The sequence below is a fragment of the Saccopteryx bilineata genome, chromosome 9 (assembly GCF_036850765.1).
Source record: "Saccopteryx bilineata isolate mSacBil1 chromosome 9, mSacBil1_pri_phased_curated, whole genome shotgun sequence".
NCBI classification, from domain to species: domain Eukaryota; kingdom Metazoa; phylum Chordata; class Mammalia; order Chiroptera; family Emballonuridae; genus Saccopteryx; species Saccopteryx bilineata.
Window position 1 is genome coordinate 54,572,504 of NC_089498.1, and position 15,810 is coordinate 54,588,313.

At 36.2% G+C, this 15,810-nt stretch overlaps 1 protein-coding gene across 1 annotated transcript in view; it reads right to left on the reverse strand.

Annotated features, from left to right (window-relative positions):
• PCDH15 (protocadherin related 15) overlaps positions 1-15,810 on the reverse strand; it is a 1,080,236-nt gene that overhangs the window by 330,438 nt on the left and 733,988 nt on the right. The window contains exon 15 of the mRNA XM_066242956.1: positions 10,259-10,391. Coding sequence (XP_066099053.1) covers positions 10,259-10,391 — 133 coding nt within the window. The remainder of the gene's footprint in view (positions 1-10,258; positions 10,392-15,810) is intronic.

Here is a 15,810-nt window from a genome sequence, read left to right on the forward strand (position 1 = left end):
CTGGAGTACTATATGTGGCGGCGCCGCAAAGCGCAGCGTCGCTCATATACAGTACTACTTCCAGTGATGCGGGACGCACACATCACGGCTCCAGAAGCGTGTCATATCACTTGTTACGACTAGCAGTGACAAATATGGAACTGGACATTGACCATCTCATTAGCCAAAAGCAGGCCCATAGTTCCCATTGAAATACTGGTCAGTTTGTTGATTTAAATTTACTTGTTCTTTATTTTAAATATTGTATTTGTTCCCATTTTGTTTTTTTTTTACTTTAAAATAAGATATGTGCAGTGTGCCTCGGGATTTGTTCATAGTTTTGTTTATAGTCCGGCCGTCCAACGGTCTGAGGGACAGTGAACTGGTCCCCTGTGTAAAAAGTTTGGGGACACCTGTTGTTATATATGGTGAAGAGGTGAGACTATTTTGCTAAGGGGAAAAACAAGGACAAACCTATAAGAAGGGAAGATGTTGGTCAAATGAATGTCTGGGAAAGAGGCATTTCATGCAATGGACACAGCAAGTGAAAGGGTCCCAGAGCAAGCAGTAGTTACTCAGTGTGCTACTTTAATAGTGTCAGTGTCTCATGAGGCTGGAATAGAAACACTGAGAGGAGGAGAAGCAGGGCATGAGGTCAAGTAGGTATCAGACATTTGCTTTTATTCTGGGTGTTTTGGGGAAACCATTAAAAAGATTTTTTTTTTTGTATTTTTCTAAAGTTGGAAATGGGGAGGCAGTCAGACAGACTCCCATATGTGCCCGACCGGGATCCACCAGGCATGCCCACCAGGGGGCGATGCTCTGCCCATCTGGGGCATTGCTCTGTTGCAACCAGAGAGGAAGGAGACGGGGAGGGGTGGAGAAGCAGATGGGTGCTTCTCCTGTGTGCCCTGGCTGGGAATCGAACCCAAGATTCCTGTACGCCAGGCCGATGCTCTACCACTGAACCAACCAGCCAGGGCCTGGGAAGATTTTAAACATGTGTCTGTTACAAGATTAATAGGTCATGGAAGGGTGAGATTAAAATCCAGTAATATAGGCACAAATTGGTGGTGGCTAGAATCAGAATAAAAACAGTATAACTGGTGAGAAATCATGAAATTCTTTGTATACTTTGGAGCGAACACTTTTGTTGACTGATTGGAAATGAGAGGGCGCACTGAAGAAAGAAAAATGTCATAGATGAGTTGAAGAGTTTTGGTCTGAGACTTTGGAAAAATAAGGTCATAATTTACTATGTGAAAATGATAAAGAACTAGTTGTCTTCTAGAAAGTGGGACACATTACAGTAGTTTTGAGATGCTATGACGATATTATGATTTTCCCCCCAACACTTCCTACAAGGACAAAGAAGTTACTCCCCTCTATGTTAGGTATATTGAATGCTGAGAGGTATCAACTGTCAATCTTATTCAGAGGATACCTACCTACCTTGACAAATTCAAACTACAGTGTGTCCATAAAGTCATGGTGCACTTTTAATCGGTCACAGGAAAGCAACAAAAAACTATAGAAATGTGAAATCTGCACCAAATAAAAGGAAAGCTCTCCCAGTTTCATACCTACTCCTTGCAGTTCGATGTGGGCTCATGCACAGATTTTTTAGGGCTCCATAGGTAGCTATCCCATATAGCCTCTACAGACTCGTCACTGACTGATGGCCTACCAGAATGGGGTTTCTCTACCAAACTGCCGGTTTCCTTCAACTGCTTATCCCACTGAGTAATGTTATTCCTATGTGATGGCACTTTGTTATAAATGCGCCGATATTCGATATTCACGTTGCACTTTGGTCATGGATTCGAATTTAGCAAGCCACAGAACACACTGAACTTTCCTCTGTACCGTCCACATCTCGACTGGCATGGCCGTGGGCTGCTCTGCTGTATACATGGTGTTACATCATCACCTGCACATGCGCATATGCTGCCACATTATCCTACAGAAACTGGGAGGGCTTTCCTTTTATTTGGTGCAGATTTCACATTTCTATCATCTTTTGTTGCTTTCCTGTGACCGGTCACAAGTGCACCATGACTTTACGAACACACTGTACTTTCTGAGGCAACCTGACTCTGACTAATTAATACAGGGACATAAAGGAATTCCTACGAACTTTCCAACTCTAAATGGCTATCTCAGCCCCAGATGGTTAAATGAAGCCTGTATTGTGATTGAAGCTCAATTTCTTCCTAAACCTAATCCTTCCTTTCTCTCCTTTCCATAGAGGTTGATTTCCAAACCACTCTTGAGTAAACATTCTACAACTGAATTTTTATCTCAAAATCTGCTTCTTTTGAAACTTAGAAGACAGATGATTACTTAATATAACAAATAAAAAATTAATATTATTACACTTGGACATGGGTCTAGAGTTTTAAGGCAATGAGCTGAACTGGAGATATAAATTAAAAATTGTGTGCATATAACAATTTGAACCCATTAAACCAAATGAAATAATCTTAGGCATGAATGTAAACAGGAAAAGATTAGAAAATTAAGCATCAGGATATTTCAACTTTTAGAGCTAGAATAGCCAGAGAGGATGGAGAAAAATACCAGGATACTATGGTCTTCTGGAAGTCAACAAAATAAAGTTTTAAATAAGAAAGGAATTATCAATTCTAGCACATCCTACTGTTGGACAGAGTAAGAAGAGGAAGTAATTTGACAATGGAATCAGCACTGGGATCACAAAAAGACCCATATCAATGGGCCCAGGTGATTGAAATCCTGCTTATAATAAGGTGGACAGAGAGAAGCAGAAATCATGAAAACTTTCTTCAGGATAATTATTTGAGTAGTTTCCACAGTGAAGGGAAGTACAGAAATGGGTGAGTAGCTAGAGTGGTTTTATGATATCAAAGGTATTTTTTTGTTGTTCCTTCTTTGTATGTTAATTTGGAGATATCACAGAAGTTTTTCATGATGATGATGGAAATGATCACGTAGCGCAAAAAAGCTTATGATGCAGGAAAGAGAAATTATTCTGGAGCAATGTGCTTTAATGGACCAGAGTGGGCAAGGCTAGGATGGTGCAGAGGACCCACACTTAGAAGATGCTCTGTTTTCATTTTGCTCTGGGCCTTGTAAACTATGTAGCAATGTTGATTGTTATTCAAAGTGTGGTCCATAGAGCAGTGTCATCCTGCACAGTGGCTATTATCAATCATAACAATATAAGAAATTTAGACTAAATGTGTCTCTAGAGTAAAATTCAGAGTAGTTCAGAAAAATTTTAGGTAATTTGGCAGAGTGGCTTTATATCTGTTGAATCTAACAGTAAAGAATGGGATTGTATTCTTTGTGTTTTGTATTTCATTTTTTTAGTAATGCATTTAAGTGCATCCATCATTATAGGGGCTTGCGAAGCATTGATATATTATAGTATGAAAATGAAGGAAATGGTTTAGATAGGAACAAGGAGAGTGAGCTTTTAATCACAGAATTAAAAACAAAACATATGAATATAGGTGCACAGAGGTTGGTGGATGAGGTGATGAAATGCTGCGTGTGTCTTCCTCCAAGTGTTTGATGACAGTATGGTGCAGGAGAGGTGCCACAGTGAAGCTCTTCTCCTTGCCCGTAAATCTCTGCTTCTAGATTGAGTATGAACCGCAAATCATTACCTGTGTCTACCTGTTCAATCTGCCACAGTACCTCTATTTTATGTTCCGTAGTATTAAAAGAGGCTATTTCATTGTATAAATTTAATTTTAGGTTCTTAATAATTTTCAAAAAAACTTGAAAATATGTTTTTATTTCTGGCACTATTTCAAGTTTCTAAGCTACCAGTCTTGAGTGAGAACTAAGATATTCTTTACCCATTTCCTATGTGCCCTACTTCTTGTTAAAGTGTAAATCAAAGTAGTGAAGTCTAATTCTATTAAAATATGCATTTGAGTTACAGTTTACAGCCGTTCTGGTGCAAAATTTTACATAATTTTTATCATGTTTATTCCTTTCTTAAGGAAGGAAAGGGCAGGGAAAAGATGATTTAGGAAATAACTGTTTTAAACATATCAGACCCAGGGTTCTCCTTTCCCTAACATCCTTGACACTTCTCTGACTTAAACTTATGAGTATATTGTAGTCTATGAAAGATTTATATGGGGCTACATTATTTTTGGGGAAGAGGAACATATACATTTGATTAGAAAACACATAAAATACATGTTTTCTTCACTTTGGACAGCTTTATATTCTTACAGATTAAAAAAAAATTATCCCTAGATAATGTGCATTCCTTAGCACCAAAGCACCAAAATTTTTTTTGGAAATTTACACATAACAGAACATTGGCATTAGAAAAAAATCACACTATAAATTTGATTTAATTTTTGTAATAAGCATTTTTCTCTCTCAAATTATCTATCTATCTATCTATCTATCTATCTATCATCTATCTCTCATATAAAATAGAAATTATATTGATACTTTGATCCCAGGTAAGCGAGATCAGTGTTCAATGCATTTCAACTTTCTCACGGTGATATCATTCTTTTGATATAATGCTAATGTTGAAAAAAACACCTGAAGTCTACTGCAACAAAAGATGAGAGAATGTACTTTCTACTTCGTGAACTGAAAATGAAGAGGAAAATAAATGACTTTCATTTCCCCACTTATCAAAATCACAATAACCTACTAAGTAGAGTAAATCACATATTCTGAAATTAAAGGGAAAACTGTCATCTTTTTGTACAGTCTGTACTGTTAATCTATTCAGTAACACATTAAAGAACCAGATGCTCAAAGAAAAGCTCTTTTAGTGGTGGAAGTATAAATCTTCAAGTAACACATCCAAAGAGGTTCCCGTAATATAAATGACACTGCAAATTTAGTGGCATGAGGCCTAGCTGTACCTCCACTGACTGGGAACCTCTCATGAATCATAAAATCCTATTATCATCTTAAGGGAAAAATATACCTTATTTTACAAAAAATATCCATAAAAGAAAAAGAAAGAAAGAAAGAAAGAAAGAAAGAAAGAAAGAAAGAAAGAAAGAAAGAAAGAAAAGAATTCCTAAAACTTTTAGAACATTTGAAAGATGTCAGAGAAACAAATTAGCACCCAAGACAGGACCTGGTAATGTAGAGGGGCAGGGTTTTAAAGGACAGCTTGTATTTCATTCAAAATGATCTGCAAATGAATCAATTCTGTAATGAAATCAAGGTAGCAGGAAACTTTTTTAGGTCTAAAAGTAGTAATTTTTTTGAAGCATACAATTTAAACTCTATAGCTTTTGAAACCTTTTAAAAATGAGAAGAATGGATGGATAAATTGAATGGAAAATGCGTGTTATAAGCTGACCAAAGCAGTCTTATGCTTATATTCAAGGCAGCTTCATTAGTAATATTAATGATTTATTTCTCAGGTAACCAGAGGTGGCGACATCCAACTTTTTGGTCTGTTTCTCAGCATTTTCATTTTTTTCCTGCTATTTGGGTCTGATCTTCTTTACCTTCTTTTGCTGTTTTCCACAAGTAGAAGCCAGGAAATGAAAGGAGGCTCAAACTGCCAGAACTAGTCATCGTTTGATAGTGAAACTAGAAGTTTAAAGCAGTGGCTACCTTAAGTTTTCACAGTATCAATGGCTATTTTCTGTATAATATTTTTCTTCACTCTTGTAAAGAATTAAGAAGCAACTATAAGCCTGACCAGGCAATGGTGCTGTGGATAGAAAGTTGGACTGGGACTCAGAGGACCCAGGTTCGAAACCCCGATGTTGCCAGTTTGAGCGAGGGCTCATCTGGTTTGAGCAAGGATCACCAATTTGAGCCCAAGATCACTGGCTTGAGCAAGGGGTCACTTGGTTTGTTGTAGCCCACTGGTCACAGCACATATGAGAAAGCAATCAATGAACAACTAAGGTGACGCAAAAAGGAATTGATGCTTCTCATCTCTCTCCCTTCCTGTCTATCTGCCCCTATCCTATCCCTCTCTCTGTCACACACACACACACACACACACACACACACACACACCAAAGGAGGAGGAGGAGGAGGAGGAGGAGGAGGAGGAGGAGGAGGAGGGGGAGGGGAAGGGGGAGGAGGAGGGGAGGGGGGGGGAGGGGGAGGGGGAGGGGGAGGGGGAGGGGGAGGAGGAGGAGAAGAAACAACCACAAGAAAATAAAATCAAGGCAGATCAAGCAGATCTTGGAATGAAAAGGATGATTAGCTTTGTGGGAAGGTCTACTCTGCAATCGAAGGAATTGTTCGCAAGCTGGAACAAAACTGATGGGTAGTAAGCAAATTTAGTCTCTGAGAGAGGCAAATAGAATAATGGTTTGCACATAGAGTCTGTGGTCACACAGCTTGATTTAGAATCCCCACTGTGCAACAGGGCTCTCTTTGACATTAGAAAAGTTACTTCACTGCTTTGTTGAGAGTACAAAGAGGAGGAAGTTCTCATCTGCTAAGTGTACTCTTTGGCTTATAGAAGCATTCAATTAAAAAGAGATGTTGACCCTGGCCGGTTGGCTCGGCGGTGGAGCCTCGGCCTGGCGTGTGGGGGACCCGGGTTGGATTCCCGGCCAGGGCGCATAGGGGAGGTGCCCATTTGCTTCTCCACCCCCTCCCCCTCCTTCCTCTCTGTCTCTCTCTTCCCCTCCCACAGCCGGGGCTCCATTGGAGTGGGGATGGCCCGGGCGCTGGGATGGCTCCTTGGCCTCTGCCCCAGGCGCTGGAGTGGCTCTGGTCGCGGCAGAGCGATGCCCCGGAGGGGCAGAGCATCGCCCCCTGGTGGGCAGAGCGTCGCCCCCTGGTGGGCGTGCCGGGTGGATCCCGGTTGGGCGCATGCGGGAGTCTGTCTGGCTGTCTCTCCCCGTTTCCAGCTTCAGAAAAATACAGGGAAGAAAAGAAAAAAAAAAAGAGATGTTGAAGCTCTTATTATTAATATTTATCCCTAAACTATGTAGTTCTTGGGCTTCCTAAGTGTTATTTTATTCTCTATATTTCAAGGGATCATTTCTTTGTAAGGGAAGAGTAATAAAAATGAAAAAGTAGGTGAATAAATTCTTTAATAAGTAGACGTTTTTCCACATTTTTTGACTTTCTCCTTTCCTACCCATTATTACGAGTGCTCAGTACTTCCTCTCACTATGAATTAACAGAGAAACAGGAATGGTAACATTCCTGTTGGAGACTACGAATAAAACAAGAGTAAGCACCTTCTTTTTCGTCTCAGCCACTGAGCTATGCAGCTTATATGCTATACTGTTTACTTTCTGCTTTCCTGCCCCGAAATACAAATTCCCTGCTGAATCACCAAGCTTTTAAAATTCTGCTTTCTGTTTATAAGGATAACTTCATTATTTTAACAAATATTAATTGACAAATATATTGACTCAAATATTAATAATATACATACATGATTTATTGATAACTACTGTTGCTTTTATTTCTGGCTAGCTAACGTAACATTATATTTTGACAGTTTAAATAAATGATCCCTTAATCCAATTTAAAATAATAAACTAATGTTAGGTTTTAGGATTATGAAGATATGTTTTATATCTTTTCTCTTTTAGAGATAATTTATTTTTTTATTTTTTATTTTTTTGTATTTTTCCGAAGTGAGAAGGGGGTCGCAAACAGACAGACTCCGGAATGTGCCTCACCAGGATCCACCCAGCATGCCCACTAGGGGGCGATGCTTTGCCCTTCTGGAGCATTTCTCTGCTTCAATTGGAGCCATTCTAGCATCTAAGGTGGAGGCCATGGAGCCGTCCTCAGCGCCCAAGCCAACTTTGCTTCAATGGAGCCTTGGCTGTGGGAGGGGAAGACAGAGATACAGAGAAAGAAGAGGGAAAAGGGTGGAAAGGCAGATGGGCACTCCGCCTGTGTGCTCTGGCTGGGAATTGAACCCGAGACTTCCACACACCAGGCCGATGCTCTCTACTGCTGAGACAACCGGCCAGGGCCCATAGAGATAAGTTCATACTTTATTTAAACACAATGAATGATATTTTTGTGGAGTTGGTTCTTTTTTGTCTGCTTGCTTTTGAATGACATTCGTGTTATGCTGCAGGAGTCAGCAAAATTTTTCTATATAAAATTAGTAAAAGTTTAGGCTACTTATGGTATATAAATATTATTCTTTATTTCTTTTTTATTATTTATTTTATTTTTATCTGTTCATATTTCATTAATAAACCTTTAAATATTTAAAAATTATTCTTAGTTTACCAGCCATACGAACAGACCACTTTGCCCATGGGTTGTAGTTTGCTAACCTGTGTTTATTCTGTTATTAGAAGTCCTTGAAAGAGTAATTTGATGGAAGCTTTTTGAGTTTTAAGTCACTGGTTTAAGTTCAATCTCAGCTGATCATGAGCATAAGTGGATGGCTGCTGGCTTACAAAAAATGCTTTGATGGTGTCCTCCAATTCTATCTAATAGAGACTACCATTGCAATGGGCACCTTTCTTTTGCTTTTACAAGAAGCACAAAGGGTGGATAGAAATGCCATTTTCTCAGCTTTTGTACTAGAGAAATTTGAAATATAAAAAAAGCCAACTCCTTTCATTTTTATCTCTCAAATAGAATTATTCCCCTATAATATGATTCCTAAGTCTCTCTGGGGTGTACTGAAATAAAATCTGAGTCACCTCACAAGTAGAATTATGTCTTACCTTATAGGAAGTTAAATTATATACAGGTGTATTCTAAAAGAATATTTAAATATAAAACATTTAAAACTCCTTAGCCGGACGCTAACAAATTAGATATATTTTTCATTTTTTGTTTAAATCTGAAAAATCCTCATATATCTAAATAAAAATTTAATTAAATAACTTGTCTTAATATTTGGTTTTCCATATTTTATTATATCTATGATATAACTAGCTATTTCCCCCATCTTAATAAACTACAGTGTTTTTATTTATTTTCTATTAAAATTCTCCAAATTTCCTTGTTACTTATTTACTTATAAGTTTATTTTTATCTGATTTTGCTTCCAATGTGTTTTAATAGTAAGTAAACAACAAAAGCAAACTCCCTTTAGTTACCTGGAGAAAAGAGACAAAATAGATACTAGAACAGAGGCACAGGAAAATATCTGGTAATGCCAAACAAATTTTTAGCAGCCTCAAATAATAAGTAGGATATAATGGAATGAGCCTTATTTTGGAAATGGTGATAATTAAACTAACTTGATCTTAGTCCTCATTTATTTTCTATGGGGTTCATTTCCACATCTGGTTAATGAGGTTGCTGTGTTTAATTACTTTTATATCCTTTCCAATACAAACATTCTATAGAATCATAACTTTTTCAACATCATGGTTTGAATGAAAGGGTATCAGTATTCAAATGGTATTTGAGCAAGATGTAGCTATGCCTTATGTTACATCATTTGATGCTAAACATTAATACTGGGATTTTTCTCAATCATACTATTTAAAGCTTTCTTAACCTTCAAGGTCAGCTTCCTGAATTCTCAAGGCAGCAAGTCCTATCTTTCCCATGTAACACCAGAGGAGGATAAATTCTCTGTTCTCTGAACACTAAAGGGTAAAGTAATATGTCATGTCATGGCCCTTATAATTTTTACAGCAAGTGACAGTTACCAACACCATATGTAGTCCAACCTGAAGCTGTCAACTGGGTTGAAGACACAGCCTTCTGTGGCCAAATGTGTTTTAGTCAGGAATATATAAATAGTGAAAATCAAGCTACCATCTTGCAAGTAATCCATATACTCATTAATCTGAAGTTGCAAAGGAAACTATCAGCTAAATCTCCCCTCTTCATCTAAACAAATGAATTGAGACACAGCAATGACAAGATTTGCCCATGGCCATAGAATGAAGTTGTCTGCCTCAGAATTAGAATGTCTACCATCAGCCTGTGTAGCTAAAGTTATCTTCTCCATAGAACAAACACTTCAGCAAAAATAAATCCTGTTAGAGTAAAGGAAACCAAGACAGAAAATAATAGTCAGCTGCAGACTCTTTGGATACAAAGTACAAAATATTCAAGTGCATGTTTCCACTCCATCCATTCTCTCTTGTAATGATTGCAGTTAATCCTTGCCAGCTCACATTAGTTTTTCAATGTGGCAGTCAATAGAATAGATTAGCTTTGGAAACCCTCCATCCATATTACCCCTGCTTTCCTTTCCAGATGGAATTTTCACTCATTAGAGTATAAGTAGACGTGTGAATTACCCCACCCATGCACAAATATAAGCCCATCAGTTTTCAAGGTTGTTGTTATAAGACAGTATATATGTATATACTGGGAAGCATACCTGTAGATTTACTAGAACAGCACCAACCCTCAAAGCTTCACTGACTTCACGGTTATACATCAGCTGTGGAAAACGGGGAGGGCTTTGATTATTTGGAGGAAGCACTTCAATGTATACTGTGCAGATGGAGTGCCTGCAGAGAAAGAGAAGCCAACAAGATGGGTAAAAATCTATACCACATTGAATGACAAACTACATTTGAATTCTGTTGTTTGGTGTACAAGATAGAAATTTTTGAATTTTTGTAGAAAATAATAAGTCAGAATAAAAGAACAGGAAAATAAAATCTATCACCTAAATATAAAGGTTTTTTTTGTTCATTTTGGGTTTTTTTTTTTTGTTTTTTTTTTTTTTGGTGACAGAGACAGAGAGACAGAGAGGGACAGACAGACAGGAAGGGAGAGAGATGAGAAGCATCAGTCTTCTTTGTGGCAATTAGTTGTTCATCGATTGCTTTCTTATATGTGCCTTGACGTGGGGAGTTACAACAGAGCAAATGACCCCGTGCGCAAGCCAGCGATCTTGGGTCAAGCCAGGAACCTTTAGCTTCAAGCTACTGACCTTTGGCTCAAGCCAGTGACCATGGGGTCATACCTATGATTCCACACTCAAGTCAGCGACCCCTTGCTCAAGCTGGTGAGTCTCTGCTCAAGCCAGATGAGCCTGCACTCAAGCCAGCAACCTTGGGGTTTCGAACCTGGATCCTCTGCATCCCAGTCCATGCTCTATCCACTGCATCACCACCTTGTCAGGCTAAGTATAAAGTTTTTAACGCAATTATTTTAAAAGAAAAGGAGATGCCTCAGGGACTGATTTTTCCTACTTATATTAATAATATGAATTAAAAAGAAATACTTGTCCAAGTGAAGATAATAAATTGTCTTGACATCTGACTTTATTTTGTAATGTCTTTTTAATAGCAAAAAACATCTTGTAAATATCTGGTAATACAAACTCTCCTTGAGATTCTCTTTCTATTAAACAAGCAGAGGAAGTATTGATTAAAATAACACACAAAACAAAATCTGAGCTGTGTTTTATTAGTTCTGTTGCTGACATCAGTGGCTTAATGTAAATGCTCGTAATGAGTCAGGGTCATACAGTATTTGTGTAGAATAGTTACAAGCAAAAATAATGCGTTTTTAAATCTTCTTCAAAATGTATAGTATAAAGAACTAGAAATTATATTTAATTAAAACCTTCCACTGATAAATGTTTTGAAGGATAAGAAGATAATCTATTATTACAAGAACGAACAATTTAAATTGACACAATCAACTCTTTTGACAACACTGAAATTTCTTTACACAGCAAAAGCTAAAAATGCAAGCAAGATGTTTGAAATGTGTATAGACAAAACACTGGCTAAAATACATTACTGAGAGCTGACAATTTCCAAGTTCATCTTCTTTCTTGAAGAACACTATCACTGTGTTGTATGCTTTAACCTTATTTTAACAGAATCATGACTTTTTATTATACTTTTTATTTGTGGATCTAGAATTTTCTTAAAGTAGCTCTAAGTTTTTTTTATTAAATGTTTCAATTGAAAGACATTTTCACCAAAACCATTCTTTCTGAGATTATTATAATGAAATAGTCTGCTGCTTTAAAAGCTTTTAAGATAAATGTAGCTCATAGCCACTAGATATATATATATATTTTTAGCTTATCACCTTATAATGTGCCTAAATTGTTTCTAAACATCTTCAGTGGACTAGATACCCTATCTGAAGCACTTCTGAAAAGCTGTAGTTACTTTAAAAAAATCTCATGTTTATTGAAATATTAATTAAAAGTAATCACATTTTAAATTAAAATTTTTTAGATTTTTATAATTAATTAAAATATCTAATAACCTTTGCCTCTAATCACTTTATTATTAAATAGTGTCAATAAATTAATCAAACTCTAATTTCTTGTCTTTTCAAAATTTTTAACAACCAAGCCTTTAAAACAAGAATAATAATATCTAGGATTGTCATAAGGATTAAATAAGATTACATATTTATACTTGTGTGTGCGCTTGTGCTTAAGCATGTGTGTGTTTATATATCTATATATACATACATATAACACATTTATCACTTATTGATAATTTTTCAAAAATGTATTTCAAACTCTATTCTATGGAATAGGGTAAATAAGCTTGCACTTACCTTAGTCATCACAATCCTTAGAATATATATTTTTTAGAATAACTTTTTGGAATTTTATTCTTTTTTTTTTTTTTAAGAGAGGAGAGGGGGGAGGAGCAGGATGCATCAACTCCCATATTTGCCTTGACCAGGCAATCTCAGCATTTAGGTTGATGCTTTACCCACTTCACCACCACAGGTCAGGCATAGTATTTTAAACATTTTAATAGCCTCCCTTTCTTTTTTCTAAGCTAAATACCTAAAGGCATGGCATCCCTTCACCCTTCCATAGAGTACAGTGTGACAGGTGTAAGGGTCTGACCGCACTGAATGAGAATCTGTTGGTTTGAGACATAAGAAGAATCTGCATTTTTCATAGATACATAAAGCTCTACTTACACATACTCAATTTTAAAAGCAACTGCCCCAGACGTTCTTGGCAAATAAAACATACAGACTCAACTGCTTTTAAAGTTAGTAGCACAAGGGATTTTTCTAGAAACTGACCTAGCATTCTCTTCAGTAACCCTGTAGGCGAGAGACTTCCCTCATTTGCTTTTTTTTTTTTTTTAACTTGGAACACACCTGTACTACAAATTGAAAGCTTACTCTCAAAATTTTAGATCCTTTCTGCTTTTTATGTTCTTTAAATCTTCAGCATACTGGTCTGGAATACCTTACAAACATATTTACCAGAGTATGAGTCTCTTTCGACTTGTAAAAGTATCTTTTACACTAAACTTAACTATACTTTGTGTATTTTCTTATTCCCTCTTTGACTGTTTTCCCACCAAAGGGATAAACTGTTTGCATCTACAATACTCAATAAGGACCTCTAACTCAGATGAGGTAGGTGTATTTGATACAGAGAAGAAACAAAATTATGCAAAATAAGAAGGACCCTAGACCCCAAAGCAGAAGTCAGAGAACCACTATGGTCCAATATGACCATCTCTTTTATCTGCCTCTAGTCCTTTGCTTCCACTCTTGTTTTCCACAATAAATACTAGAAGTACTGCTTATGCTTTTATCCCCCTGGACTGGGATCTTGATCTTGAAGTTACTTGAAAAAGATCATATATCAAGTTCTTACATTTTTCAAGGTCTTGCATTTCTCATTTTCAAAATCCTGGTATGGTGTTTTAAAATAAGCACCAAGCCTTTTTAAGGGTTATTGCTTTTCAAAATGCTACCTTCTTTTTATTCCTTACGTCAGCATTATGTCAGAGTTAGCTTCCCTAAAATTAAATTCCAATAGAATTAACAATAAAATAATATCAAAAATGCTATAATTGCCTGACCTGTGGTGACACAGTGGATAAATTGTTGACTTCTAATGCTGAGATTGCTGGTTCGAAACTCCAGGCTTGCCTGGGTCAAGGCACAAGCAAGAAGCAACTACAAGCTGATGCTACCGGCTCCCCCCTTCCCTGCCTTTCTCTCTCTCTCTCTCTCTCTCTCTCTCTCTCTATATATATATATATATATATATATATATATATTCTCTCTAAAATAAATAAATAACATCTTTTTAAAAGATAGCATAATATACAGTAGTAGCTCAACAGCATCAGTGAAGTAATAAAATAGGTCAGTTACTAGATAAATAATATTTATGTAAACATTTTATATGTAGATTTTATATACATAAAACTTAGCTAGTGTTAAGTACATAAAACTGAGCATCTATATAATATAAATTTTACTTTTGTAATACAGCTAATATAATGTAAGTAAATACATATTTCTAAAAATGAAAATTGTAAAGCTTTTCTTTTTCTCGTTTAGTAACGAAGGTCAAAGTAGAACAAGAGAGGTGATGCATTTTCTTAGATAATCACACAGTTTTTGAAAGACCCTAGAAACCCATTAATTTAACTCTCTCATTTTATAGAAGATGATAAGGAAATCAGAAATATTAAGTGACTGAATCAAGGTTATAAAGTTAATTAGTGACAGGAGATAATCTAAAAGGCAAGGCTTCTGAATTCAAAATGCGCCTGCCCTTTCTCCCCACGTCCCACAAGAATAAATTTGAGAAGTTGGAGAATTATCCAATGTGTGTGGTTCTCTGTGATTATGAAACATTCTCAGTTTATAATGACGAATGTTATCTTGCAGAAATTCATAAATTAATTCAAGTCTTGGGTTCAGGCTAAATGCAGTTTTATTTTTGCAGGTCCCATTTGATGTTTGACCAAACATTATAAAGTGACTTTTTTCTGCCCAAATTATTATCTATAAAGAAAACGATGCGTATAGGTCAACTAAATGCTTGATGTCACCCAGAATATTGGTATGTTCAGATTCTGAAATTGGCCCTTTGCCTCTTAAAGTGGAGTAAAATTATATGCAAGTAAAAACTTATTACACTTGACCTTGATCAACTTGTGTTTAAACTGCGTGAGTCCATTTATATGCATTTTTTTCAATTGACTACAGTTTTATTGACCCACACAGTTTATACCTGAGTTAGTCCAGGGTCAACTCCATGATAGAGAATCCATCTCTGAAGAAAGCAGACTATAGTTATGTGCATATTTTTGACTATGCTGGAGGTTAGTGCCTCAAACCCTACATTGTTCAAGAGTCAACTGTATGTACTGATTATTGTAGGCAACAGCTTTTCTATGCAAATCACTGATATGACTTGCAAATAATAAGAGTGAATCATAAAATCTTATTCATTAAGTAATTAAGTGGTTAAAAGCAGATGAGTTATAATATATAAGCATATATAGATTAGACCAGATTTATTTAGCCTAGCACTATCTTCAACAACAAATATATTTCAAAGTAAATTAATGACTATTAAAGGGTTTTAATAAAAGTTCAAATAATAAAAACAACATATGCCTTTATTCTTATAATTAGCATTATTTATATTGTTATTTAGTAATTGTAGTATTTTATTTTTTCTCCAGAATAATTATTATACAAGGTTATGATTATGTAACAGAAAGGAGGAGAAGGTTTTAGAACCCAGCTGTCCTGAATTCACATTATGATTCTAGTACTTGTACACTGGGTAGGGGGGATGGTAGGAAAAGGAGACATTTAACCAAGTCAATTATTCTCTTTCTACTCAAAGTTTTGGTCTACAAAATACAGATATAGTTATGCAAGAGTAATAATGCTGTTCAGATTAGAAATTTTGTATATAAATTAGTTTTTATGGTTTCTGGCCCCAGTGTGCAATAATTAAATAGCATCAATCATGTTTAATTTTTTTCAGAATGAATAAAGCTATTATTTAAAAGTCATTCAAACTTTGACTCTTATTTTAGATTCTGTAACTTCTCAGGACATAAGAGTATTTAATATGCTTTCTCACAGGAAATAGCCTTTAACTGTTTTCTCACCTTCACTCATATACATCCACTTGCTATTTGTATATGTGAACTGTAGCCAAGT